At 35.3% G+C, this 27172-nt stretch overlaps 4 protein-coding genes across 5 annotated transcripts; 2 read left to right on the plus strand and 2 right to left on the minus strand.

Moving 5' to 3' along the window:
• Positions 1-373: 373 nt before the first annotated feature.
• Positions 374-7540, minus strand: LOC108219775 (uncharacterized). 2 transcript variants are annotated; one of them, XM_017393284.2, is made up of 4 exons: positions 7282-7530; positions 5595-5698; positions 827-956; positions 374-739 (listed from the first exon to the last, which is right to left on the minus strand). In XM_017393284.2, exons 1-4 carry the CDS (start codon positions 7405-7407, stop codon positions 701-703), a joined length of 399 nt encoding a protein of 132 aa, XP_017248773.1. In that variant the 5' UTR covers positions 7408-7530; the 3' UTR covers positions 374-700. The 2 variants fall into 2 exon arrangements, with proteins under 2 accessions (XP_017248773.1, XP_063949102.1); XM_064093032.1 differs by lacking the exon at positions 827-956 and having other exon boundaries at positions 7282-7540.
• Positions 7541-10717: 3177 nt separating this feature from the next.
• LOC108221749 (two-component response regulator ARR12) lies at positions 10718-14337 on the plus strand. Its single transcript, XM_017395606.1, has 7 exons — positions 10718-10874; positions 11356-11508; positions 11615-11950; positions 12464-12540; positions 12667-13312; positions 13833-14050; positions 14305-14337. The coding sequence occupies exons 1-7, from the start codon at positions 10718-10720 to the stop codon at positions 14335-14337; spliced, it is 1620 nt and encodes a 539-aa protein (XP_017251095.1).
• An 889-nt stretch (positions 14338-15226) lies between these two features.
• On the minus strand, positions 15227-18145 carry LOC108221750 (wall-associated receptor kinase 2). The gene is made up of 2 exons (XM_017395607.2): positions 17125-18145; positions 15227-16766 (listed from the first exon to the last, which is right to left on the minus strand). Exons 1-2 carry the CDS (start codon positions 18035-18037, stop codon positions 15373-15375), a joined length of 2307 nt encoding a protein of 768 aa, XP_017251096.1. The 5' UTR covers positions 18038-18145; the 3' UTR covers positions 15227-15372.
• Positions 18146-23285: 5140 nt separating this feature from the next.
• On the plus strand, positions 23286-26674 carry LOC108223412 (scarecrow-like protein 14). Its single transcript, XM_017397672.2, has 2 exons — positions 23286-23482; positions 23775-26674. Exon 2 carries the CDS (start codon positions 23785-23787, stop codon positions 26047-26049), a length of 2265 nt encoding a protein of 754 aa, XP_017253161.1. The 5' UTR covers positions 23286-23482; positions 23775-23784; the 3' UTR covers positions 26050-26674.
• The last annotated feature ends 498 nt before the right edge of the window (positions 26675-27172 follow it).

A 27172-nucleotide genomic window follows, 5' to 3' on the forward strand; every position in this document is an offset into this window, starting at 1 on the left:
CAACAATAACAGATGTAGAAGCAAAAACGTAAATATTTGGAAAGACCTCATTCAAATTTCAAGCTACATAAACAGTGGCCAAGTCGTTTGCAATTATTTCAAAGTGCTTTGTATTCTTTTGGTTGGAGCAGGCTTCCACAGCACTTTAAAGTACACAAAAAAAAAAAAAAACCCCACCAAAGGGAGCAAATTATTCAGATATGAAGATCAACAAAAATGTCGGTTTAGAACGACATGGACTAAAATAATTAGACCTGGTTTAGCTGTAACAGTCCAACTTCACAATTGTTGCAAAAAATGTCACCTCTTTTATTTGGGTAAGGTATGCTATAGAGATGGTTAAATTGAGAATAAAAACCTACCACAAGGTACCTTCTCCCACAAGTACATATGGAATTATAATGCATTTAAATCAATACAACATACACAATATTACTTGACTAAAACATGATTGAGTTCCCGCCAATGAAACTATTAGAGTACAAAAAAAAACTAAATATCATTAAAAGCTAAGCATGCCAGCCCACTGAAAGCTGACACTGCACAGACTGAAGAAATGGTTCCAAAATGCTCAATGATTTGGACTGCAGGATTTCCTGGTCTTATCTGGAGCAATGTGCTTGAGTCCTAAAATTGGCCAACTCATAGAAAGCTACAGGTAGGAAAAAGAGAGGCTGCAGTATTGATGAGATTGAGGCCATTAAAAGTGTCCCAGACTGTAAACCAAAGTCCATGCAAGCTGAAAAAAAAAAAAAATTATGATTATTGAACAGGTAAATTTGCTAGCAAGCATAGTGGCATACAGAAAATCAGAAGTTTAGGCTACCAAAAAAAGCGTTATAGAAGCAAAGAGCCCCTCTTGCAGGAGAGCACCATGACCACCAAAATCTTCTTCATCAACTTTTAGCAGCATTGCATAATAACCATAAATTAGTGCAGAGGAGATAACTAGAAATCTGTAACAAAAATCAGCAACCACAAATTACCATCTGCACTTACTAGTAAAGAAGTTCAAGCGATTTCCATAAAAGCCTTAACTATTTCATCAATATAAAAATTAATTATGCATTGTACTTGCAACATAAAAGATTGATGAGCATACGAATAAAAAGTGTCAAACTATCCACCTCGTTGAAAACACAATTTATACTGGAAAATTAAATACACAAGATAATAATAATTAACGCAATCCAGGTAGCAGACACACGATTGCCAACATCCATTACTTTATGCCGGAGGTAAATTGTTGGGAATGAGATTAGATCTGAACAACCAACAACTTCGGACAATGAAGCTTATATAACCAAATTCTTGATTGGCCCTAGACCTCTCATATAATTCCTTGTTTAGAGGCATAATAATTTAACACCGAAAAGAGGACAAACATGGAAAAGGGGTTTAAATGCCTGAAGAAGTAGACCCATCACCCAAGGCGTGTCTCAAGCGATAGGTAGCATATTTGATGAACATGCAACTAAACTCAAATTTTGACTGTTTCTAATGCCACGATGAAGAAATCAATAGATTAATGGTATAATCATGAAATCAAACTCTTTCAAAGTAATTAAGCAAATCATATACTATTATAATCTCAGTAAATATTATATAAAACTATAGTTCTAATGTCCAAGTGTAAAGTTTGGATGCCAGTTCCATTTTAATATATTTGCAACATTCAAAAATATAATTTTTAAAAACAACCTAGTTATTTTATAATAACGCAAGTCAAATTTTAACCTATTATAAATCCGTTGATTGGGGAGTACAAAATGGAATGAAAAGTGTAAAATATATATATAAAGAAGAAACAATGGAGGTAGATGAGACGAGTAAGATTGAGGAAGGATCATTCTTTCTCAAATTACTAGGTTGAGCCTCTAGTTTAGATGCTAGCCACAGAATGAAGGAATTGAATTTATAAACATTTACCCACAAGATAAAACAACTTCAATTAATTTATTCTTCCCTTTTTCTAGTACATTCACCCGAACGAGCGCACCAAAAGTTAGAAGAAGTTGAATAATTTCCCTAAAAAAATCAAATGACCTTTTTTGTGGATTTAAGGATGCATCATGGATGTTTTTTTTTTAAGAACAATCGTATTTCCCACATATGACGTGTGTACTCGAATACATTATCGATAATAATATACGGATATTTATTGATATTTAATTTGAGTTCAGATTATTTAGTTTGTCAGTTGCATGTTCATTTCCCAAGATAACTATACATTCAAGATAGGTTTGAGTTGGATTATTCTTCGACAAACACATTCGAAATTTATGATATCTCATTTACAACATCTTCCCCTCAAGCTTTACTAGAATGAAAAGCATTAAAGGGTGCAAACGTCATAGGGTTTTTCATGTATAATAATTTTCCTACTCGCGCAGTTGTCTTAAAGATGAGATTGATCAACTATCTAGAAAAATCGATGAACAAGGCATGATAAATGATATATAAACTTCAAAATTAAAAACATTGCTATCGCCTATCAGTATCAGTAGTCTATAGATACTACAAGATGTGGTAGCATGGATGAAAGAGTTGGTATCTAGCCTCTGCAATGTAACCCGACACATTAACAGCTATTTTTAACATACATTATAATATATTAGAATAAATACATTGTCATGAAATTAACTCTAACATGAACTGTTAATTGTATATGATCCAGTTAGAACCTTTTACTAGCACATTCAGGTTATAGTGGAAAAAAGTCACATAAAATGGCATCAGGTTCAGATATGGGCAGACGTCTCGGCTTTGATCCCTCCCAAGTGACAAGTCCCACCCCATTATTTGAATTAATCTATCATTTTGGTGCTGTCTACTTAATGCTGGACAGGGATTAAAAATATAAAAAGATATATATGTGGATCAACCGCAAGAAAATCCACCTAATCCAACTGCATGATAGAAGAAATTGTTAGGATCCAATCCATAACAAGAGAGAATCAATTCTCAATTTCAATAATCGATCAAAATCTACCATAATAACATATAACATCTCCTTATATAGTATGAATCCATAAGCTTAGCCGCTAAGCAAAATCTTGATAATAAAGAAAACAGATCTTTTCTTATCCTCTACCATAATTTAGAATATTACTAATAAACTATATATGCAATACAATTTTACTTTGCAATAAAGTACAATAAAGTTTACTTCTAACTAATAACATATAATACATACAAGCTATATTAACATACAATAATGTTAATATATAGGATCCATTTTGTAACCTCAACTGTAGCCTAAAGATTTTCAAAGAGATGGTTGTTTAACAATCATTAATATCTCTTTGTTTAAAATTCTCTTTTTAGGTTATTGATCTCATCTTTTAGGAGATGAGAAATTGCTTCCAAAAAGGGAACACAATTTTACTTTTTTGCATTTGTTCTCCTAATCCCGAAAATTCGTTTTGTAAGTTTTAAATATGTTTACCTATTTTGGTTTTCCCCATTACATATAGAAGATCTTCTCTTATGGACTGAGACTCGAGAGTTCTTGGTTCTTTTAAACATTTTAAAATATCATGTTAGGAGTGATGAAATAATTTCCTAACCTCAGGATACTTCAAGATATTGGAGAGCTTGATATTAAGATGGTTATCACAAAGACACATAAAACTAATCGTCAAGCTAAATTTAGCTATACCGACTACGGCATGAAATGTTAACCTATTGCAACATGAAATGTTAAAGGGTCATTGCTTAGTCAAGTCGATCTTATTTTCTTAATAGGATGGGGGATAAGTGGGTGAACAATAGCATGGTGGTACACATTGAGAAGACTATATTTACAACCATAGATAATGTGGCTACTTTGCACGCTATCAATATATGCAAAAAAGGGATAATTTATCTATATGCACATGACAATGATTGTAATTTTTCAATTATTGTTACATTGGAATAATAACATGAATATTTTTTGGATTAAATGAACACGATGCAGAAAAACATAAGAGAAATAAGAAAGAAGTTTATAATTAAAGAGATTAGAGTTCACTTTATTTAATTAACAACTTCGTTTCATGTAATTATATAGATGTTCGTCCATAGCTTCACTCACTTGGTATTCACAAAGGTCATTCTCAATCATGTTACTAACTCTCAATATTTTAGGATAAAGCGTAAATATATATATATATATATATATATATATATATATATATATATATATATATATACACATGAATAGAGCAAGGGAAGAGTGGGCACAAAAATTTATTACATATACAATTGTTTCTCCTCTTCCCAAGCCCTATTGCTATACAACGCGGTTCTTTAAACACGCCTTAACTCTATTACCTGTCTAGCGATTAAAAGGCCTATCCGTGGATTAAAAAGTGGACCGCTAAAAGCCCTTGAGCATAGCTTAAATTTTCCAAAAAGACCCCGCTTAAGAATCGATCCATCTTGACACTGAAATTATGATGACGTCAGGGATACCCAACTCAAACTCATGACCACATGATGTACTTAAACATATGTCTGTAATTGGTGCTGCTGGCTGCTGTCAGCACTATACCAGACATTGAAACTATTGTCAAGAGGTGTTGCTGTCAGTACTATAGTAGACATTTAAAATGAGACCTCGTCTTGAAAATTGGTTTATCTTGACATTAAAAACATGAGAATTTTGTAGAGGATTCCCTTAAGATCATCTATGAAATCATTAGGCCCTTGACAAGTACTTTCAGTAATTTCCGCTAAATTTAGAAGCAGGAAGATATTCATAAAAACTAATTGTTTGGAGCATATATAGGGAAACCTTATAATTTACCAACCTCTCAAGGGCTGATGTTTATGATGCTCTAACTTACGATTGGAAGGGTCTGACTTCTTCATGTTAAAATCAGCCCAAACAAGTAACAAATGTACCTAATATCCGCATATATATACGACCCAGTCTGTCCCTATTATTTCCAAAATCCTCGGCCTATATACGTAGATGGTTGACACAAGAAACATCAAATAAAATTAGCACAAACAATCAAATCAGTGGTGTGCCTACGCAAGGAAACCCTAGCAAAACTCCACTTAAGAAACACTATCAATTAACATGTCAGTGCTAGGCTCGAAAAAAAGAAAGCAAATTCACTAAACTGAAGAGAGACCAAAGGGGTAAAATCGGCTTGCTGAATGAGGCAACTAACTATGTCTTAAAGAAGCGGGAGAAAAAACCAGTTTGGAAAAGCCCACAAGCACCCTCCCGTTGAAGCGTGGCAAGAAGAAACTGGAAGTGTATATTAAATTTATATAATCTATGTGCTGCATATTACAAAGTAGGCAAGAGACTTATATATAAGAAATAGAAAATCGGTGCTATAAAGTAAACAATCAATGCTCAGCTTCTTCTTAAATTTTACTCTCAGAAATTTCCTTACTGCAGTTTTTTTATAAAATAAAAAAAACATTGCTTTAATTTAACACCAAGTATAAACTAAAGTTCATAAAATTTTGTCAATGATCTTGGAAAGTGTGAGGCAACAAACAATAATATCAGACAAGTTCAGTTTGAAGAACTGCACATACAACTATTTATCAGCACTACATCATACAGAAGTTTACAAGCCTCAACTTACATGACAATCCAGATGCCACCTATCAAAGGAATTGCACCCCATATCAACCCGCATAAAAGGGCAACTATTTGTCTGATCCAATGTAGGACGTCGCCCAATTGATCCTACAAAATAAAAGTGTAACATCAGCAGTCAAAAAAATTCAAAGCGCAATCCTGCCCATACCAAAGGGGAAAAAAGCAGCATCATGACAACAGCGCTTGCATTTGACATTAATTAATGTCCAAAATTAATTGCTAAAATCATTGAATTACAATTCCAAGTATATTAGTAATTGAATTCAATTTCTGCACTTATAAAGACAAAGTCTACGCCGCAATATCAGTCTCAACTTTCATGTGAAGTTCAAATAACTAATTCTTATAGTAATTTGATACCTGTTGTCCTGTTCCTCTATCCATTTCAGTGGATGAAAGAAAAAGCCTCACTCCAAAAACTATTATGACTTAAAAACAGAAAATCAAATAACAATCACTACTAACCTAGGAAGCACGGTCTCAGATACGGCAGAGATTCTCCAAACATCGAGGAGTCTTGGATACAGAACTCGGCAAATACAAATAACACATTTACTTATTTACTTATATATATATATTCATGATAAGATTTGTATATGTAAAACACTACACATTTTATTTCATAAATCATAAGTTCACAACAAGTATTAAAAGTTTCATTCTTCGAAAGAAGTGGAAAACTAATAAAAGAACAGTCAACATTCTGTCCATCTTGTGTAAAAAGGAAACACTCCATTTCTGGTTCAACAAGAGTATAGATGTTACAGAATGAGATTGAAATAGGGTTTCTGATGGTATATATATAGCAGATGTGTGCATCTACATAGGCGGATGCTTGAAAATTAGGTTAAAAGGATAATGGTTGTGCTTTATCTAGTTGGTCTGTCCTTTTTCTAGTTGGTCCAAGTCAGATATGTGTCATCCTGTGTCGGGGCTGAGTCAGATGCTGTTTTCATGCCGACTCGCCTCCTGGCGAGTCTGATACGCACTCAGCCGAGCCGGGCAAGTCAGACTCGCATACGGTAGCCCAACTGAAGAGTCCCTTCGTCAAGCTAGTAACTAATAAGGCTAAACATACAATGGCTTGAATAAAAATTGCATCTGAGTATAAACGATACACTACACCACTACCAGCTTCAAATCCCCAGCCTCATTCACCAGATTTGTCAGGCAGAAAGATGCATGAAACGCATACAAAGAAACTATCAACAGTTGTGGTTACTAATGTATGATCAAAGATCCTAAGTCGAATTATAGACCAAGCAAAAAGGCAGATCTCACAAAAATAAGATAAACATTGTCTAATTTTCCTTATAAAAAGCCTCTTTGCAGATCAATCAATCTCTTCACAACACTCGATCACATTATCATCCTCCTTTTAAATTCTTTACAATTGGATGTGATATAGTCACCACCTCCAACTAACTCTTATAAGGCCAAAAACCGTCTTATACGAAGCAAAACTCGTATAATTCTGCCTACAATACTTCCAATACACTCCAAATCACCTAATCTATCTTTATAAACCCTATCAAAAAAGCACATCAGAGAATGAAAGCCTAAGTAACCATAATTAGTAGATTTTCGAAAGCAGCAGACGCATATAATGACAGTAAATTACACAAAGAAGAGCAAATTAAAAGGATAAGAGAAGTGAAAGAGCAAGAGACCTTGTCCCAGGAGGCATCGGGATCAACCAATTTAGCAAATTTGAAAGGAGAAAAGTGACCACCGTTCTGGTGCTGCTGCTGATTGCTGCTGTTCGTTTGCTTCGATTTTTTATCTTTCAAGCCCATTAGTATGTAGATATTTGTGTGTGCGGGAGAGAGAGAGAGATTGGGAGAGAACAAGAGTGTTGACGATGATGAGGAGAGAGAAAGCGGGTGTTGGATTCTTGGTATTATCGATCGCTAATCAAATCGGTGATTTGGGTTTCAATAATTTACCGGAACATTAGGGTAAATTATTAAAAATATTACATATATTAGTATTAGTATAATAATTTTTTAAACAGAGTATTAGTGTAATATTAAAATTATTTTTATAATTATTTAAATATATATACCGAGAGAGTCCTACTTCTAATACAAAATACTAGACTAAAATTAAATATAAATCAACGTAATGGATGAGGTTCGAAAGGATCATGGGATTTAGGAATGGATCTCGAAACAAGTCTATTAAGAGCAAGTCCAATAGATGTGCTAAATCAAGTCTTAAATCCAAAAATAGGGAATATTGGATAAAATTGCACTCCAACACTATGTTAGTGATGTGCTAAATCACTAGCACAAACCTCCCATTCCCTATTTTTAGAATATGCTAGCCACTTTTAAACTATTTTTATCATTAAAATATTCATTTCTCTCTCTCCCCCACATCATTTCCCTCTCTCCTCCACTATGAAGTTGTTTAAATTTAATATTATTATAATAATAGGGAATGGATATAGGGAGTACTATTGGAGCTCATGTGCTAAATCTTGTGCTAAATCACTAAGACATATTATTTTATAATATTTTTAGGGAACCTCTTAGCATAGTGTTGGACTTGCTCTTAGGAGCCAACAAGGAGGCTCTTGGAGATGCTCTTAGCAACCCTAATGCAAGCTCTCCTTACTCATATTTGGTCTAGGTGGACAAGATTTAGGGGTTAGGATCAAAAATCAGTCCTCCAACGCAACTCCCCATCCCCTAAAAATTTTAGGGGGGAGAAAACTCATCCCCTTATTTACTCCAACTCTACTTCTTCTCACATATATTACCTTAAATATTGAATAAATACTAATTTTTAAATTATAGGTAACAGGTATAGGTAATACCATTGAAATAAAACAATTTTTTGCTTACTTATGTTTTAAGTAACCATTATTTTATTATATTTTAAGTAGTCAATGTAGGGATTAGCCTTGGAGATGCTCTTAACAGGATCAAGATGGGACTTAATGGAATCGGATTGAGACCAAATTTGGACTCTTTAACTATGATGAATGTTATATTCGGAGCAAATTTGTATATCCAGAGCTAAAAAAGCATAAAAAGATGAAATTATCTCTCACATTATTGTTTTCCTTTTGTTATTGTTGTGTATGCACAGACCAGTTTTGTCTTTATATACTTGTTTGCTCTGGATGTTAAAAATGTGATGTGGATATAGCATTTTCCTTAACTATTTGTTTGAAGTCTTAGATGAGATTTGGACGGATCTAGATGGATTGATCGGGTGATATACGAATTCTAGATGGGTGATCTCATGTCATCAGGGATTTTTTTTAATTTACATTTTAATAATTGCCGATATATATTATTTTATAACTCGTGTCATGCATGGATAGATTATAATATTAATTATTTTAATATTTTATCTGGTTATAAAAGATAAAATGATATTAGAGTAAAATGATTTTTCTAAATAAATTTTTGAATAATTAATAAATATGTTTAAATTAATATATTTTTATTGTGTGTTAAATAAGTTTTTTTATGTAACATTTTGAATAAGTTCCTGGGAGCCTGGCCACACATGTAAAAAGGCTAATTAAAAGTTGGCCTTTAATAGAATATATAAATATGTTTTAATTATAATAAAACTCTCGTTATAAAAAAAGTCTGTAGTCCTAAATAGCCGATCAAAAAACTAATTAAAAATTGGGCCAGAAAATATGTTTTCATGAGAATGTTTGAACATATAATAATCATATTTTGAAAGATTCATTGGAATATGTCATATATAATATGGCATAGATAGATGATTTTACTTTAATAGAAAACACTAAAATAAAAATAAATACAAATTAATGTAAATAAGTGAATAGGAAGGGTTGTGGGATCCCGAGATGGAGTCCAAAATAGGTCTACCATGATCGGGCCTAATAAGATAAAGGACGGGGCCCGAGTTAAGGATCTTAGAGTAAGTCCAACATCTGCCCTATTTAGTGTCCTAAGTCATAAATCATAATATAGGGCATTTGATGGAAAAACTTCATCAAACAATGTCCTAGTGATGCTCTATATCACTAGTACAACGCATCCGGGACCGCGAATGGGTTCCGGATGTGTGATGTCACGAGGTGAGGTATAATGTTATATAGGGATGATTTTCTCCAATTTTAATTATCATTTTATTTTAATAATTAATTTGTATTGAACAAGTGATATATCTATACTACGTCCATTTGAAATTTTTTAATTTTCCAACACACATTGACCAAACATAATATTTAATATCTTGACTTTAATAATACCGTATAAATGTAAATGAAAGAAGTAGAGAAGCAAGTGTTTATCAAAGAACATATTATTTATATTACAAATTAAGGTCCGTGGGTCCAAATTAGCAGACTAAATATTTAAAATACAATATAATATACATAAAAGAAACAGCGTAAAAATGTCTGATAAAAAACATTATTCTTACATAACAAAAGAAATTTTCGACACAGATTTTAAAATTATAATATGTTTTCTAACAGCTTATAGTACGATAAAAAATACTTATATTCAATATAAGGAAAAATATGCTGCTTTGAGTTAGGAATGAGCTGTTACGTCAATACCGAGGATGAGAATAAATAATTTCTCTTTTGGCCATTCGTATTTTTCCTAACTAAGTATAAATTTTACATTTTAGAGATTTTTCCATCCTCATCCACCGAACAATAGTCCAGAATAAAATATGCATTCTCGCTGTCATGAGACATTTGCATTGAATAATTATTCCGATCTCACTTACGGGTATCAGTATTTATACCTATCTACATCAAATCTTTTATATTATCATACCATACGGTAAAAGGAAATAAGTATTTACACGGTCCTGATGAGTCGATATTGTCTAAAACCGTTTGACTTTGGTCGGGTACGAAATATAACATTCGAATATAAAATGCAACTTCAGCTCTCGATTTGGTAACATATATTCACCATTGTGTTTACTATTTGTAATAATAATACTTTTTGTATAAAAGTATGAGAGTAACGTTTTATTAGAATTGCTACTTTAATATCTCGTATTTGCTTCTATAAAACCGTGTCATGCATAATCTTTTTCTGATACACAATCATTTGAATATCTGTATACTAAATTTGACCCGTCGAGATATACTCCATGTCGGAAAATAATACGAGTGAGAATTCCGCCGGTGACGGCACTCCGATGCCGGAAAACCCGAAGTTCCCGGAGGGCCTGCGAGTTCTTCTCGTCGATGATGACCCCACCAGTCTTAAGACAGTGTCAGCCATGCTACAAAAGTGCAAGTATCGAGGTACGTGTGATATGTTCTTTTATTTATTACAGAGATGTGTTTTTTTCAGCTTGAGTGTGTGCATGTAAATGGTTGTCGAATAAAAAATGGCGATTTGTAGTTTAGATTTTATTAAATTCGGCAAATCGTGTTAGTTCGATAAAATATTTTGTATCTCGCATGGATATTTATTTGATTTATCTTTAATTTTGGGTTTGATATGGCCAGATGAATTTATTCCAGGCATGTTTTTCATCAGTTAGTTGATTTTATGTTCATGCCCAATTAATCAAAGCAATGAAATTATACGATTTTGTTAATGAAGATTTTGTTGTTTGCGTTTGCTTGGCCATTTAGCAATTGGTTTGGGTGATTATTTGTATTATGAACATGATTGTTGGATGCCAAGGCTTATTTTTTGGGGAGATTTGATTTGGTTTAACAAATTAGGAGATGCTTGTATGAGTTCTTTGTTTACTTATGTGAGTGCTGATTTATGCAGTTACGCCAGTGACAATCGCAACTGAAGCGCTGGCGTTGTTAAGGGCGAACAAAGATGACTACGATTTAGTCATGACTGATGTTAGAATGCCGGACATGGATGGGTTTGAGCTCCTGAAAATAATTGGCCTTGAAATGGACATCCCAGTGATAAGTACAGTCTGAGACTTTAAACTGGAAGTGGATATATTGTTTCTTGATTTATTGTTGCTGAACTTTTCTTTTTCTGATCGATGTGCATGTAAATTTAATTCTTGCAGTGATGTCCGTGGATGATAAACGGGAAAATGTAATGAAGGGTGTCATGCATGGAGCTAGGGACTACTTGGTGAAACCTATCAGAATTTTGGAGCTTCAGAACATTTGGCAACATGTGTTGAGGAAAACTGCCTTGGATCCAGAAAAGTCATCGTTGATCACTGAAGAGATAGTTGTGGGAAACTTACCTCTTAAAAAGCGACAAGGGAAAGACAAGGAAAAGGAAGATGCAAATGCTATCTCCGACGGGTCCTGCTCTATGAAGAAACGAAGGTTTGCTTGGACACAAGAGCTGCACCAGAAGTTTGTAGAAGCAGTTCATCACTTGAATGCAGATAGTAAGAACCAACTCAAACACTTTAAGTTTTTAAAACGACCCTCATGATATCCAGCCTGCAATAACCAAATTACTTTACGTTTGTTTCTTCTTCTTTTTTAATTATCTAGACCCACCGGAGCATAGCTTCTTTTTTTTTTTCCTTCTTTTTTTTTTTTATCAAACCGGAGTATAGTCATAAAACACGCAATGCGCAGTTAAGCGCAAAGACACCCGGGGCATAAGCGCAAATTACAAGTGCAGCACGCTAATTCCACTGGAGCATGGTTATTAAACGCGCCATGCGCACTTAAGTGCAAAGATAGCCCGCAAATGAGCGCAACTTACAAATGTTGCGTACACTTCATCGAAGCAAAACACAATATACTTTAAACTTAAAATCTATGATATTATATAGATGCTAAAATGAATAAAGTTGTTAAAAAATCACATTAAAAGCTAATGATATCAACAAAAGTCAAGATAGAATTTGTTAGTTATGTGTGACTAATAACTTTGTATCATGATTGTGCAGAAGCAGTCCCGAAACAAATAGTTGACATCATGAAAGAGCCTGGGCTTACCCGAGAAATCGTTGCTAGTCATCTCCAGGTTAGTATCTGATGCCATCTATATATTGCCTTTTCAGTGCAGGTTTACTGGTTATCTCACTTCAAAATTTGTATCACAGTCTAAGAACACTAGAAAATTTTATATCATATTTACATTCCAATGCAGAAGTACAGGAATTATTTGAAGAGAGAACAGATGAGGATGACAGAAAGCGGTGTCTATAATAATGGTCAGAAAGGAATACATGAAGCTTACCTCAATCCTACTCCAACTTCATATTCAGATTATAGACCTATATTAAGAGACCCAAACAATGGCTGCAGCAGTGGCAGTGGTACAACTTCCTTCCGCGATCACTTGCCAAAACCAGAAGCATTAACCAATTCTCAGCTGAATGATTCCTTTATGATTGGTTCTCTAAACCAACAGAGCTTGTGGTCTCAGCAGACTTACAACCCACCTCATATGCCAAATCAAGTACAAGCACCCAAACCTACTTCAGTGCTTGGAAATATCCCATTAGCTCAGGCTCAGCAATGGGTGGCAAATCCTCCAGGAAGAGTGATGTTTGGGGATTATGTTAATATGTCATCACAAATTCCTAATTTTGGCACTGTGCAAGCTGGCCCTCAACTTGGTTTTGCCAATTTTGCTGGCCAATCTGGTTTTCCTCCTAGCAAATTGCCATCGACTGAGAATGCCTTACATCCAGGCCCTTCTGGTGCTTTTGGCATTGTTGGAGCTCCTTACCAGATGCTGGACGGGGCTTCAAACCAAATCAGTCAACCTTTTCAGCGCAATGTTTTACCTGGTAACAAATAATAGTTTTGCTTTATATTTCCAAATTTCCTTTTTATGTTTGCTTTCTAAACTTTTTATAGGCTGATTCGTTATAACTATAATCAAACAGTGCATTGCAATATCTTTACTTCATTACTCTAGTTCCAAAAAGCTTAGGTCTAATTTTTATAATTTCTGGAAAATGATTTATTTCCCTAATTTCAATTATTTTTGTTCTTCCACCATATCCCATTTCTGTTTACTTGCAGACCACGCGGATCTGTTTGAAAAATATATGTTGCATGAAAAGTCTCATTTTACAAGACCCATAATACAGCATTTTATCAGTTTTTCCTCTTACCAGTTGAACTGTTGTCAATTAAGCATTACTAGATAAGTATCTGATGTTAAGAGTTGGATAAGTTATTTTCTTTTTGAAATTTTGACAAGTTTGGTGTTAATGCATGGAACTCTTAGTTCAAATCAATTTTGATTGGACGTGATATATTTTGCTATTATTTCCTTTATTGATGGTTTTTGTCATATTTTAGGGCAACACAATGGAAATGTCATCTCGACTGCTTTCAGTGGAGGAGTGGGCTCAGATTGTAGAGGATATCCAGTTGACTTCGGGGACATGGACAAACCTAGAGTCAATGGACAGGGTGGTCAGGGTGCATATATGCAGCTTCTTACAGAAAAGATGGATAACAATTATCACAACAGTTTGAGTTCCATTGATGATGAATTATCTACTGAAGGGGAACAGGTATGCTAATCTCCAAATTCCATATTGCATTCGATATGGTGACAAGTCCCAAACTTGCTTCTATATCATTTATTTGTGTTTTCCTTGCTAAGATTTCTTTAGATTTTTGTGTCACTTGTACATTTGTTTGTTTTTGGGTCCATCGACCAGCAACAGAATTTTAAATTTATCCGCAAATATCTCTGCATTAATAATTCAATCTAATTGACTTAAAATGCAGTCATATGTATAATCGACTTGCTTTTGTTTGACAGATTGCACCAACTTCATCAGCCCCTATGAAATGATATCAATTTTCGAATTGCATGCGAAGCAGTTGAACAAGAAAAGCTTACGAACTTGTCTGAATAGCAGTGCAGAAGGTAGAAGCTTTCTATTTATTGCTGGAGAATAAATTGAGTTTTTGAATAGAACAGCCAATGAGTTGTGTCAAGAAAATTAGACAAACAGCTGGCATTCTTTTATAGAATTATTTATAGCCTTATAGACTGATTGCTTCATTTATCCATCTCCATAATATCTGTTGGAATTTGGTCTTTTATCAACATTACATGTACTTGAATTCATTTTAGTTGTATGGTTTTGACTTTACATGCGTGCTGTTTGAAAATCCAATATATTTTTTTTAGAATTAGGTGCCATTTGGATCATGAAATTTGTCTGATTAACGGGAATGAGAATGAGTTTGTACTACATTAATGTATCAGAATCTCATTCTCGTTCACCTGTTTCAAATCCCATGCATGATCCAAACGGCCCTTTGTTGTTTGCTTTGCTAGTTTGTATATAATCATTGGTGCGAAGTAAGCGTCATACATACATATATATATATATATATATATATATATATATATATATATATATATATATATTAGTGTCATTTCATTATTGGGGCAGAAGATTGTTTTCTGTTAAGTTCTCCCCTCAAGGACGACTATATATAGCGTTCTATTACAAGGGGTGTAAGGGTCGGGTCATTCTAGACATATTTTCCTAAATTTGGTTCTTTTCATATATTCATATCTTTTACCTCAAATTGTCAATAAAACAATTGTATTTTGATTTTGATATGGACAATCTTTTTATATCTTTTTTTATATGCACGGTCTTTTCAAAACTTTTTAACTTGAAAACACACTCACACATGTAATCTGAGAGAAGTTACCAGAGATGTATCTCAGGTTCCTTATTCTCTTATATAGGAGATATAAACAAACATCTTAAAAGCATTCCTTTTACAGGAAATCATACAACAAAAGTTCAGATACATCTGAACGACAGAGGGGTTAAGATTTCAATATCCAAATCCTAAACTAATTGCTTTATCGAGGACCATTTGCTGTGAATAGTAAATGTTTAGTGTCCATCACGCTGTCTTGTCCGGAGAAATCCCTGATACTGCTGTAAGTATCTAATGATACAGTATACAGGTCTGTTGATTCTTCAGCATCATGAATCATTAGAGCCTGTTGATGATTGTTATTAGCCCAAGGATGTTTTGTGTATTTTCTTATACCTTCCAATTCCATTGCCACTTCTTTCATCGTAGGCCTGTCTTCACCGTTCAAGCTAAGACATCGCTTTACAAGTTTGCCTGCTGCTTCTAATTGATCTAAACTCCCTTCCCTCACCACTCGTGGCTCGAGTATCTGAAACAACCGATTTTCCTTAACTGACATTATGAAGTACGTTGCAAGATTCTTCTCCTCTGCAGGACTTTGAAGCATAAGTGGTTTTCTCCCGGTTAAGAGCTCAGCAAGAACTACACCAAAGCTATAAACATCGCTTTTATCTGTCAACTGACTTGTGTGGAAATACTCGGGATCCAGATAGCCAAGTGTCCCCTGGACTAATGTAGTAACCTGTGTTTGGTCCAAGGGTACTAGCCTTGAAGCTCCGAAATCAGAAATCTTGGTGGTGTAGTTCTCGTTTAGCAATATGTTTGCAGACTTGACGTCTCTGTGGATCACTGGCATGGATGCTGCCGAGTGAAGATAGGCTAGTGCACCAGCAGATTCTGTGGCTATTCTCAAGCGATTTTCAAGAGATAACCACATGACTCCTCTACTGTTGTGGATGTGCTGAAATAGAGTACCATTCGCGACAAACTCATAGACTAACAACGGGACTTCAGTCTCCAAACAACACCCCAAGAGCTTCACCACATGTCTGTGATTAACTTGTGTGAGAATGACCACCTCATTGATGAATTGCTCTATTTGGCTCTCGTCTATGATTCTTGACTTCTTTATTGCAACAACACGATCATCTCCTAAAGTTCCTTTGTACACCGTGCCATAACCACCGCGTCCAACAATCCTATCAGTAGCGTAATGATCCGTAGCTTTCTCCAACTCTTCAGCTGTGAAAATCCTCGTGGATGACTCGACACCACCACTGCCACTCGAAGTAATTTGTTGTTTCAATAACACCCCACCATTTTGCTGAAAAAACTTCTCCCTCTCTTTTATTAGTTTCCTTCTCTTGATGGTAGAATACAAAAAACTTACTCCAAACATCAAGGCCAAGAAACCACATCCCGTACCTAGTGAGAATTTGATCACCGGAAACTTGGAATTCTCGGCTATACAACCCTGGCTATTTTTCTTACCATTGCCATGATATCCAGGTGGACAAGAACAATTATAACTCCCTCGTGTATTTATGCAAATTTTCTCGCACAAATTTTTGTTTGGATGAGCACATTCATCAATATCTGCCAACAAAACCACACAACAGATTATACAGGCACAACTAGTAATGAATAATGGGTCCTCTTCCCTGGCAATCGATTGCCAAAGATGTTTTAACTAGCATCAGAATCTGGGCTGTTGGATGAATATGAATTACCACGATTATAAAAAAAATTTAAACATGTCCCGCGCTTTTTAAATGCTGGACGGCGTTCGTTCAACGCTTTTTAACTGTTAAATGAGGTCATTTTACCCGTCCAATAATTAAAAAGCATTAAACTTATTAAAATTTTGTTAAAATCCTGTGTGCTGGATTGCCCGGGACAGGACCATGAATAATAATATAGCTATTGTTCTTGAGTAAATGTAGATTAAGTTTACCTTGGCAGCCAGGACTTAGATATGGATTTCCTTCGAAACCCTTAAGGCAGCTACAGAAGTAGCCGCTAAAGCCATTGTCTGAATTAGTGCAATAAGTGTTTGATTGACATGCATAAACATTTGACTTGCGAGCTTCATCACAAGTCTGATTCCCTATCACCCAGTCGAGGACTATCCGTACACTATCCACCGTCCTATTTAAGAACGTGGGATCAGATAAATCTGAAGCACCGCGAAACTTGAAGCTGTCCTTCTCACCCAAAAAGGCATAGCTACAAGGATTAAATGACCAAACCCGAGTATGGTTTCTTAAAGAAGCCAGAATAGTTGAATACACACTTAGACCTTTTGGTATCGCTGTTTGACAACAACCAATCCCGGAGCAACCATAATCAAGAATATCCTCAGGTTTGGAGCATACAGAAATGCAACCGCCACTGAAGTTCCTCTGTTCGGACCCTTTGATCAACGCCAAAGCATCACAACCGACCACAGTAAAAGTGTTTAAATTTGAGAAACTGAAAGGAGTATCTAGAAGATTTGTGTAGGCATATCTGTTAACAGTTAATTCGCCAGTAGAAGTGTAACAGCTCGTTGCCAAGACATTAGCAACTCGCATCTGAGTATCTGATATGTCAAATATTTGAATATTGCCATCACTTATGAAAGCCCTGGGAGGGTTGAATGAAGTGTTGCAGTTAACATCAAACCAGGTCGAAGAGTTTATGGAACAACCGGAGCCTACTCCAATGCCAAATGGATATGGCACGGTTAAGTTCCCACACTTGCTCTTGCATCCTGGTTTTGTTATGACTCTGGCCTTGGCGATGGCGTTCTTAATGTCGGATGTGGTAGCTGGCCTAGCTAGCAACACTAGCATGGTCACAAAGCCATAGGCCACAAGTGTCTGCATTTCTTTAGTGTGCTGTAACTAAACTGACAATTAAGATGTTTTTATACACTCTGTTCTCTGGCAATTGATATTTTTATCTAGTAGTTGACATACTAGAAGTTGACTTGGTTATGGCAGCAAGCGGAATGCAGTGCCTCACATTTGAATGTATTTGGTTTGATCTTTTGCTATGTTAAGAATCTTGCTATCAACAACTTGCTGCCAAAAAAACTTAGTTTCGTGATAATTAAGGCTATAGGTGTGTACATACATTTGATGATATTTGATCATTGCGAGAGCTGACAAATGATAGTCGACATTCGTTATCTTATCTCTGGAGAATCACACGCTTTTACTTACTTATTACTAGTATTCTCAGATTTGAAATGATAGTGATGGTGATATGTCTTGCTCCAAGCCAAGAAATTTAACAGTCAACAACACCCCCATTTGGCTTAAAGAAGTTCAACAAAATTAAGAAATTTATGATCTTGATTATATTATTAATTAATATAATTTATGTTAATCGTAGAAAATAATTAACAACAAATGTGGGAACTTGAATGCAAGATGAACGTTACGAAAAACACGAGACGGAGATAGGTAAAGATTATAGTTGATCCTGTATTTGATCCTCGAAAGTGTTCTCTGACGTTGACTGAGTTAGCGATACAAAAGGCCTGCATACCCTAATTCATAGGGTTCAGGCTACCATATAGTTCTTTGGAAACAAATAATTTAGATGGATTAGGATTTTCCGGAACCATCAAAAAGTCTGTATCTCGTATGATCCGAACGCAAATGGCTAGAGAAACTGACATGAAGCGGGTTAGAGAATGGATTGCGATACAATAAGCGAAAGTAGAGATCTCGAGAGAGCGGAGATATAGATCTTAAAAGATATATTCGTGGTCCGAACCGGGATGACTGAGCCTTCATGTCTTGATCATCCGCTGAAAGAGTCAGGACCCCAAGGAGGGCAATAAGATAATGAGTCCCACTTATGGAATGGCCTAGCCGAATAATAAGTCCGACTTGGTCCAATCTTGTTGTGAGGTTTTGGAGTCAACAATATTCACCACATAAACTCATTGATGATCCATGTTCAAATATGGGCTTGCAGGCCATGCCAATTTTGAACACAATAGTTTACATTCATATCATTGGATTATTAAAACTTGCAAACAATATAATTCGATATATAACCTAAAAAAACTTATGGGGAAATATTGTATAAATTTTTCTGAAAAGTCTGCTCCATAAAATTCTGAAACCTGAATCTAAGAAAATTTAAACTACGTAGTGTTATTATCCTGTAAGAATTGGGAAATTTTAATTTACCTAACAAATTAGTTTTAAATCTTGCTGCTTGTATGAGTTTGGATATTTCTCATTTTCTTTACTCACAAGTACTTATGCAGTCGCACAGATGACAGATGCATCTGAAGCTTTGGCGTCGCTAAGGAAGAAGAAAATCATGATATTGTGTTAAATTTGGAGATGGTTTTGAGCTCTCAAGAATCAGTTCATGCAGTCTGCCACTTCAAACTGAATGTGAACTAAAGAAACTTTTATGTATTTTTAGTCACTGAAAATTTCTCATCTGGCTGCAGGGAAGGTGGTGAAATAATATCACAGAAAATGTGATGATGAGAGTCAGGCATGGAGCTCGAGACTATTTTGTAAAACCTATTAGAAATCTGGAACTTAAGAAATATTGGCAACATGTGATGTGAAAAACTGTAAAATTCTGAAAACTCATCTTTGATGACTGAAGAGATAGTCATGGGAATCTGCCTTTGCCACGCGAACAGGTAGACAAGGAAAAGGAAGATGTAAAATGCTCTTTCCGAAAGGGTCTCTCCTCTACGGAGAAATGAAGATTTGTTTGTACAAAAGTTTGTAGATGCAGTTCATTAGTTGGATTCAGACAGTGATCGAGTACCTCTCCAAAAAATTTCTAATTTGATAAAACGACTTTGTGATTTTCAGCCTGCAATATAGTTGAAATCATGAATGACAATGAGCTTACCCTAGAAATTGTTGCTAGTCATCTTCAGGTTACTCTTTGACGCCATCTATATATAATGTTCTTCCTATGTTACGAGAAGCAAATAATGGCAGGAGGTGGCATGCACTGGTACTAAATCATATCTGGATCACATGTCAGTATCTGACGCATTAAGCAAATCCCAATCAAATGAAAACCTGGTACTTCTTTAAATCGGCAGAGCTTCTGCTGTCTGGAAAATCTGGCCATTCTGGTTTTTCCTCCTAGTAAACTGCCACTGACTGAGCATGCCTCCCATCCAGGAAGGCACTCCTTGTGAATTGGTTGGAGCTCCTTTTCAGATGCTTGACAGGGCTTTAACTCAAATTAGTCTATCTTTCTGCATAATGCTATATATTTTCCTTTTGAATTTCAAACTTTTTAAATTTACATTGTTTGATTCCTAATTTACATTGTTTGATTCTTTATCAGATGATTGAAGGTGCTTTAACTTATATACATCAACCTTTTCAGCTGAATGAGGTCAAATGTGACACTTTCTTTGATCTGTTTGCTTTCGAAACCTTTCAATGCTTGATTCATAATCACCGTTATCAAACAGTGTATTGCTATATCTGAATTTGCAGTTACTCTAGTTAATCCCATAAGTTTCTGTCTAGGTTTAACAATATCTGGAAAAGGGTTTCCTTTTCTAGTTTCAAAATTATTACATCCCACCATCTCCCGTAGTTTCTGTCAAACTTTTATTATTATCTCTTGTTTTTCTCGTTCAATTCCATTAAAATTTTCCCGACCACATACAACGGTTTGTCACATCACGTCTACCAGACAACTCTTGTCAAGCAAAATAGATAGTCAGCAGAAAAGTATTCGATCATGACATTATTTATAGATTTATGTATTCAATAATCATTTGGACCGGAAAATATATGCCTGGTCAAAATTACTTTTATTAGTAGAAAAAATGGAAATAATTGGTGAACTATTAGATTGTCAAGGTGTACCAATATTTGACTATGCTCATTTCCAACTTTGGCATTCCATGATTGCATCTTCGTGTGGTCTTGCAAAGCACCGGATTTATGATTCACAGGGACTACTGCTGTCTGGTATACCTTGCATTAACCTTTTGACTTGTTTGAGCATGGATCAAGTTAAAATAAAAACTTCAATTAAATATTGTAAGTAAATTATATTATATTGGAATCATTACTAAATTCTATGGAGAAATTAGGAAATGTAAGAAAATAATATATTTTTTAACATTTTTTTTCAATTTGATGGATAATATAGATTAAAATTATACAAAACAAGTCATTATACATGCTTTCATCCTGGGCCTGGATGCAAATAAGTAAATCGACTTTTTTTTTTTTGGAACTAGTGAATCGACTTTTTAAAATATTCATATAAAAATAAATAAAAGTAATTCATAAATCGAAAAGTCTACATTATTAGAAAAAATATTTATTTCGGTGGTTTCTTTTGATATGCGCATATTTTTTAGAGGATGGTTTCAGGAAATTTTTGTCATATTAGTTCAAGGAAAATAATTTAAAAAGAATAATCTATAATTATATCAGGCCACGTGGACGTGGTTATCTTTATTAATGGATGTGCGGCCCGTCCTAGATGCTCTGAGCGAGATGGGCTGGATCTTTTAGGAAGGTGGGTGCCTGTGTTTAAATGATCGGCTGAAAGGTGAATCGTTGTCAATGGTTAAAGTTGACAGCAGCAAACAACAAAAAAATACTATCTCCATCCCAAATTAGATGTCCCCGTTGACTTTAGACACGTAACTTTAGATGCATTGACCGTTTACTTCCAAATTTTTTTTTTTTTTGAAGAAGAAATTTATTTTTTTATTTTTTCTTTTATAAATGAAAATTTCATATTTTAATTTTTATTTGCAAAAATAAAATTTTAAAAATAAATCACGTATCTATGCGGTCAATGAACCTTAAATTGTGTGGCCAAAATCAACGAGGCCATCTAATTTGGGAGGGAGGGAGTACGGTACAACCACAGGACCGTTTGGGTAAGCCCCTTCTCGATTAAAATAAAAAGTAAATTAAGACTTATTCCCTCTATTTCATATTACATGTTCATTTTTATACTCCTTTCGTTTCAAATTAGATGTCCACTCTAAAATACAGTTTGAGAAAAATGGATGTTCACAAATTAATTGCAATAAATGAGCATAATATGTGGAATGAGAATAATCTGAAACAGAATCAGAATAATTTATGCCAAATTTTTATTTTTGATATTTTCCATCCAAAAATTTTAGAAAATTAAAAAAATAGAACGAAACTATCTGAGAAGCACCACCTACACGCCCCTCGCTTCTCTTTTATATAAGTATATTGATTGATTGATATTGATGATTGATTTTAATTTTTACACCGTCAGAAAAAATATAAAAGTCAGATTTTAATCAGAAAACGCCAAAAATGATTGTTCCCGAACAGACACTAAATCAGTCCAATTCTCCAGAAAAAAAAAGGTAAAATCAATCCAGTTCTGGAACCTTCTACCACGGGACTAGCAAACTTGGACATGTCCGCATTTTCTTAGGAGTTTGAACCACCTTCTAGTATCCAGATGTTAATGCAATTGTACCACAGTACCAGTGCTTAAAATACAACAACAAACGTAATATCTAAAATTATTTTAGGCATGCCGGTTCTATAATTTTCTTTCAACAGAAGTTTTTAGTTAATAATTTTTTATCTAGATGGTAGATTTTTATTAATAAGAACGTTAAAATAAAAAAGTTTCACTTATTTCTTCTTCTTATTTAACAAATATGATTTGAGGATAAATTTTTAACTATTTCTTCTTCTTTTTTAACAAATATGATCTGAGGATAAATTTTTTACTCGATATCTAATCGTACTAAATTTTTTTTCACATTATTGATGATACTAAAATTGATAAATCTTACCATCTAATTAAAAATAATAATTATTTAATTGCTCGGTTTTTTGCTTTACATTTTAATATTCCTACCGGTAACTGACAGGGACTCAACTCACGAACTGTACAATCGATTCAACGTGGAAGAAAGGTAGTAAGGTAAAGAGAGAACAATCACCGAAACGAAACTTGAGGAAAAAAAAACAAGATAATTCGACAGTGAAATGAAATCAAAGAGCAGGAGTCGCAGCGACTAGCGAGAACTAGAAGATAAAGTGTGACCGGTTACAACCGGTTGTCAAAACCTTCTTCCTGGAAAGCACATCAACATTTCTTCTCCTCTCTTTTTTTAAATCCTCTTTTCCTTTTTATTCCTCTTCAATTATTTATTTACTAAATAATATATATATACACACGCACGCGGATATTTACACGCGAAGTTGTTTTGCTAGCTTATCATTTACTCTCAAATTTCTAATTACGCAGCCTTAGCTTTATCGCTTGCATCTCTCTTAGCAGCTCTAGTAATTAATCAGGTATTTTCTACTTCTAATTTATTTTTAATTGTTTCAGATCTGTGTGTTTTTAATTTTTTGGGATGCTGTAGATACAATAGCTACGTGTGTATATATCTGTTTTTATTTAGGAAATTTAATTGGTTTGATGCAAGCTAGTATGTTATTAGGGTTGATTTTTGTTTTATGGAGTTTGTTATGTGATTATGGTTACACGTGATGTGAATTAAGTGAATTTTTGGTTTCTGCGGCTTTAGGGTTTGAACTTAATTAATTTATGTGAAATTAATGATTTACTCGATTTGTGGTTCAGTTGTTTATAAATGGTTATGGATCCCGGCTACAATGATACGTCTGGTGCTATAAATGATTTCGATTTCGGAGATGAGATGATTTTACCTGGTTTTGATCAGTCCACAAATATTGTGAATGGGTTTAAGCTTAATGATGATTATGTAGATCTTAGTTTCTTGGATATTCCTGACCGTCCGGTTGAGCATCGTCCGGGTTATGCTAATAATAACTCGTCTTCTGGGAGTTCTGAAGTGAATTCTCCGGATGAGTTTTCGGATGGTGTGCTCAAGTTTCTTAATCAGATACTTATGGAAGAGAAGATTGATGAGAAGCCGTCTATGTTTCATGATCCTCTGGCTTTACAAGAGGCTGAGAAGTCTTTTTATGAAGTTCTTGGCAAGCAATATCCTCAGCAGACTTTTCAGCCCCCAGCTGATATTTATCAAAGTGTTGAAAGTGTGAGTGATTACTTTGCTGGAAGCTCGAGTGAGGCCAGTACTAGCAGCGGTAATAGTGTTGGGAATAATCACTATGAGCATTCTCAGTGGGCTGGTGATTCTCTAGATTTGAGATCATCGATTCAGCACAATCAACCATCACAATACTTATCTTTTTCCAACATGGAGAGCAGGCCAGAGCGGACAGTAGCTTCAGAAAACAGCTTCAATAACAATATTAATGGCTCAATGGACTATTCGATGAGTACCCATGTCATTTCAAATATCTTTAATGACAAAGATTCTATGTTGCAGTTCAAGAAAGGAATGGAGGAAGCTAGTAAATTCCTTCCTAGCATTCCTCAGATAGTTGTTAACTTGGATAACTATGCTTTACCTTCAGACACGAAAGAAGGGCATCCTGCAGTTCAAGTGAAGGTCGAAATGGATGAAATCTCACCGAGCAGCTCAAGGGGGAGGAAGCAGTATCAGCGTCAGGATAGTTTGTCGGAAGAGGATGAGAGGAGCAGCAAACAGATGGCAGTTTATGAGGAAGAAGTTGAGTTATCAGAAATGTTTGATAAAGTTTTGTTATTGGGACCATCATGTGGCAAGGAAGAACCAATTGAAGGAAGCGCAGTTGCGCATCTTGATAATGTTACAACCCGTGGAGCAAAAGGGGCCAAGAGTCGTTCTGTGAATATAGACAATAATACTGAATCTGTAGATCTGAGGACTCTTCTGATCAGTTGTGCACAATCTGTTGCTGCTGATGATCGAAAGACTGCATATGAACAATTAAAGCTGATTAGACAGCACGCATCTGCCTCTGGAGATGCATCTCAAAGACTGGCTGTTATCTTTGCAAATGGCCTTGAGGCGCGTATGGCTGGCACTGGTACTCAGTTATATGCAGCATTATCATCCAAGAGGATCTCGGCTATAGAGAAGTTGAAAGCATTCCAAGTATACCTCTCAGCCTGCCCGTTCACGAAGATATCAGTTTTCTTTGCAAATAATATGATTATGGACATGGCATCAAATGCTTCAACACTTCACATTATTGATTTTGGCATTCAGTATGGATTTCAGTGGCCTGTTTTTATCCAAATTCTCTCAAGAAGACCTGGGGGACCACCGAAGCTTCGTATCACTGGAATAGAATTGCCCCAACCTGGTTTCAGGCCAGCGGAATATATGGAGGCGACAGGGCGTCGTTTGCGAAGTTATTGTGAGCGTTTTAATGTTCCCTTTGAGTACAATCCCATAGCGACTCAAAACTGGGAGACAATAACTGTGGAGGACCTCAAGGTTGACAGCAACGAATTTGTTGCCGTTAATTGTTGTTTGCGGTTTAGAAACCTACTTGATGAGACTGTTGTGGTGAATAATCCAAGGGATGCTGTTCTTAAATTAGTGAGGAAGGTAAACCCAAATATATTTGTGCAGGCTGTTGTTAACGGGTCCTATAGTGCATCATTCTTTGGCACAAGGTTCCGAGAGGCACTCTTCCACTATTCTGCATTGTTTGATATATTTGATACTACTATACCTCGTGACGATCCACAAAGGTTGAACTTTGAGAGAGAATTTTGTGGGCGTGAGGTCATGAATGTTGTTGCATGTGAGGGTGTAGAAAGGGTTGAAAGGCCCGAGACATATAAGCAGTGGACGGTCCGCAATAATAAGGCAGGTTTTAAAATTCTTCCATTAGACCGGAAACTCCTTAAGAAGCTAAGTTATAAGGTAAGGGCAGGCTATCACAAAGATTTTGTTTTTGATGATGATGGTCAGTGGATGGTGGTTGGGTGGAAAGGTAGAATTCTCTATGCCACTTCTGCTTGGGTGCCCGCGTGAAGTACTTATATTGCAATTGAAAACAACAAGAGTTTACCATGGAAGTCTTGATTACTTGTCAAATCGAACACATCAAGTACTTCAAACTCTCAGACTATATTGTCTCAGAACTTTCACTCTCCTTGAATGACAAAATTAGGCACAACAATCTAAAGCCTACATCATTTGTGAATCCCGACTGAAGGATGAATAATGATCTTGTGAATGCCACGGCAAATTAATCTTGGTGCGGGACAGGCTTGTTATCCAGTTGGTTTTGCTTGTTCAGCAACTTTAGCATCTGACCCTTCTAAAACTGGTTGTTTTGAAGGTGACCTGGTCGGAGTTAAGTGAAACGGAGTTATGTCCATGTATCCCGGTCTTCACGATATTTCTAGGACTCCTAATTAGATGGTTGAAGATGCTAAGTAACATAAGTCCGCCTTCTTGGCTTAATGCTTTACCTACATTTTTGTTTCTAAATTATGATACTCTCGCCATTTTTGTTTTCCATATATGATAGCTAGATAGCGTCGCCATCATTCAACAGGTCATTGTTGTAGTGTAGTATGTGATCTTCACATGCAGTTGTAGTAGACTTGTAGTTTTATAGATTATATGCCTAGTTTCAGAATGATTCCAACTTTTCGACCAAGTATTTGCTATCGTAGCCAACTTCAGCCGTTACTGTGTTATGATACTTGTTTTTACCTGTCAGCGAAACTCTGTTGGCAAATCTGTATTGTCTATGTTATTACTGCAAGATCAGTATTTACTAATTGTGCAATGCTAGTCCTCTTTTCACATGATTTTGGCCCCATTTTGAAGCCACGTGAGCATCAGGTCCCAGTTCTTGATTCCCCCAGGCCCCAGCTCTCGACTTGGATCCATGCCCTACTTGTTCTTAGGGCAAAAATATAGGGAAGACAGGACAGAAGGAAGGAACACCAATTCTCATTGATCCGCTAACATAAATTATGCTACCATAGTACCTACCATAATCAGAGATGGTTTTTTTGGCAGTGCTGTGGTTGGATTATTAGAAAAAGATATAAAACCGGTCAAAAGAAAATTCACAGTGTTAGGTAGGGGCGGATAAAGTGAAAGGTACGTCCCGTGTTACTCTATTGTTTGATAGTTTTTC

This window comes from Daucus carota, chromosome 5 (genome assembly GCF_001625215.2).
Source record: "Daucus carota subsp. sativus chromosome 5, DH1 v3.0, whole genome shotgun sequence".
In the NCBI taxonomy this organism is placed as follows: Eukaryota; Viridiplantae; Streptophyta; class Magnoliopsida; order Apiales; family Apiaceae; genus Daucus; species Daucus carota.

Bases quoted from the DNA above. Each gene is read 5' to 3' on its own strand.
- LOC108221749 (XM_017395606.1), top strand. From the start codon at position 10,718: ATGTCGGAAAATAATACGAGTGAGAATTCCGCCGGTGACGGCACTCCG. The intron at 13,313-13,832 runs GTAACAAATAAT...GTCATATTTTAG, and splicing joins TCAGCGCAATGTTTTACCTG to GGCAACACAATGGAAATGTC. The intron at 14,051-14,304 runs GTATGCTAATCT...TTTGTTTGACAG, and splicing joins TATCTACTGAAGGGGAACAG to ATTGCACCAACTTCATCAGC.
- LOC108223412 (XM_017397672.2), top strand. From the start codon at position 23,785: ATGGTTATGGATCCCGGCTACAATGATACGTCTGGTGCTATAAATGAT.
- LOC108219775 (XM_017393284.2), bottom strand. From the start codon at position 7,407: ATGGGCTTGAAAGATAAAAAATCGAAGCAAACGAACAGCAGCAATCAG. The intron at 957-5,594 runs GTAAGTTGAGGC...TTTTTGTTACAG, and splicing joins GGTGGCATCTGGATTGTCAT to ATTTCTAGTTATCTCCTCTG. The intron at 740-826 runs GTAGCCTAAACT...TTTTTTTTTCAG, and splicing joins CTTCTATAACGCTTTTTTTG to CTTGCATGGACTTTGGTTTA.
- LOC108221750 (XM_017395607.2), bottom strand. From the start codon at position 18,037: ATGCAGACACTTGTGGCCTATGGCTTTGTGACCATGCTAGTGTTGCTA. The intron at 16,767-17,124 runs GTAAACTTAATC...TTTTGTTGGCAG, and splicing joins TCTAAGTCCTGGCTGCCAAG to ATATTGATGAATGTGCTCAT.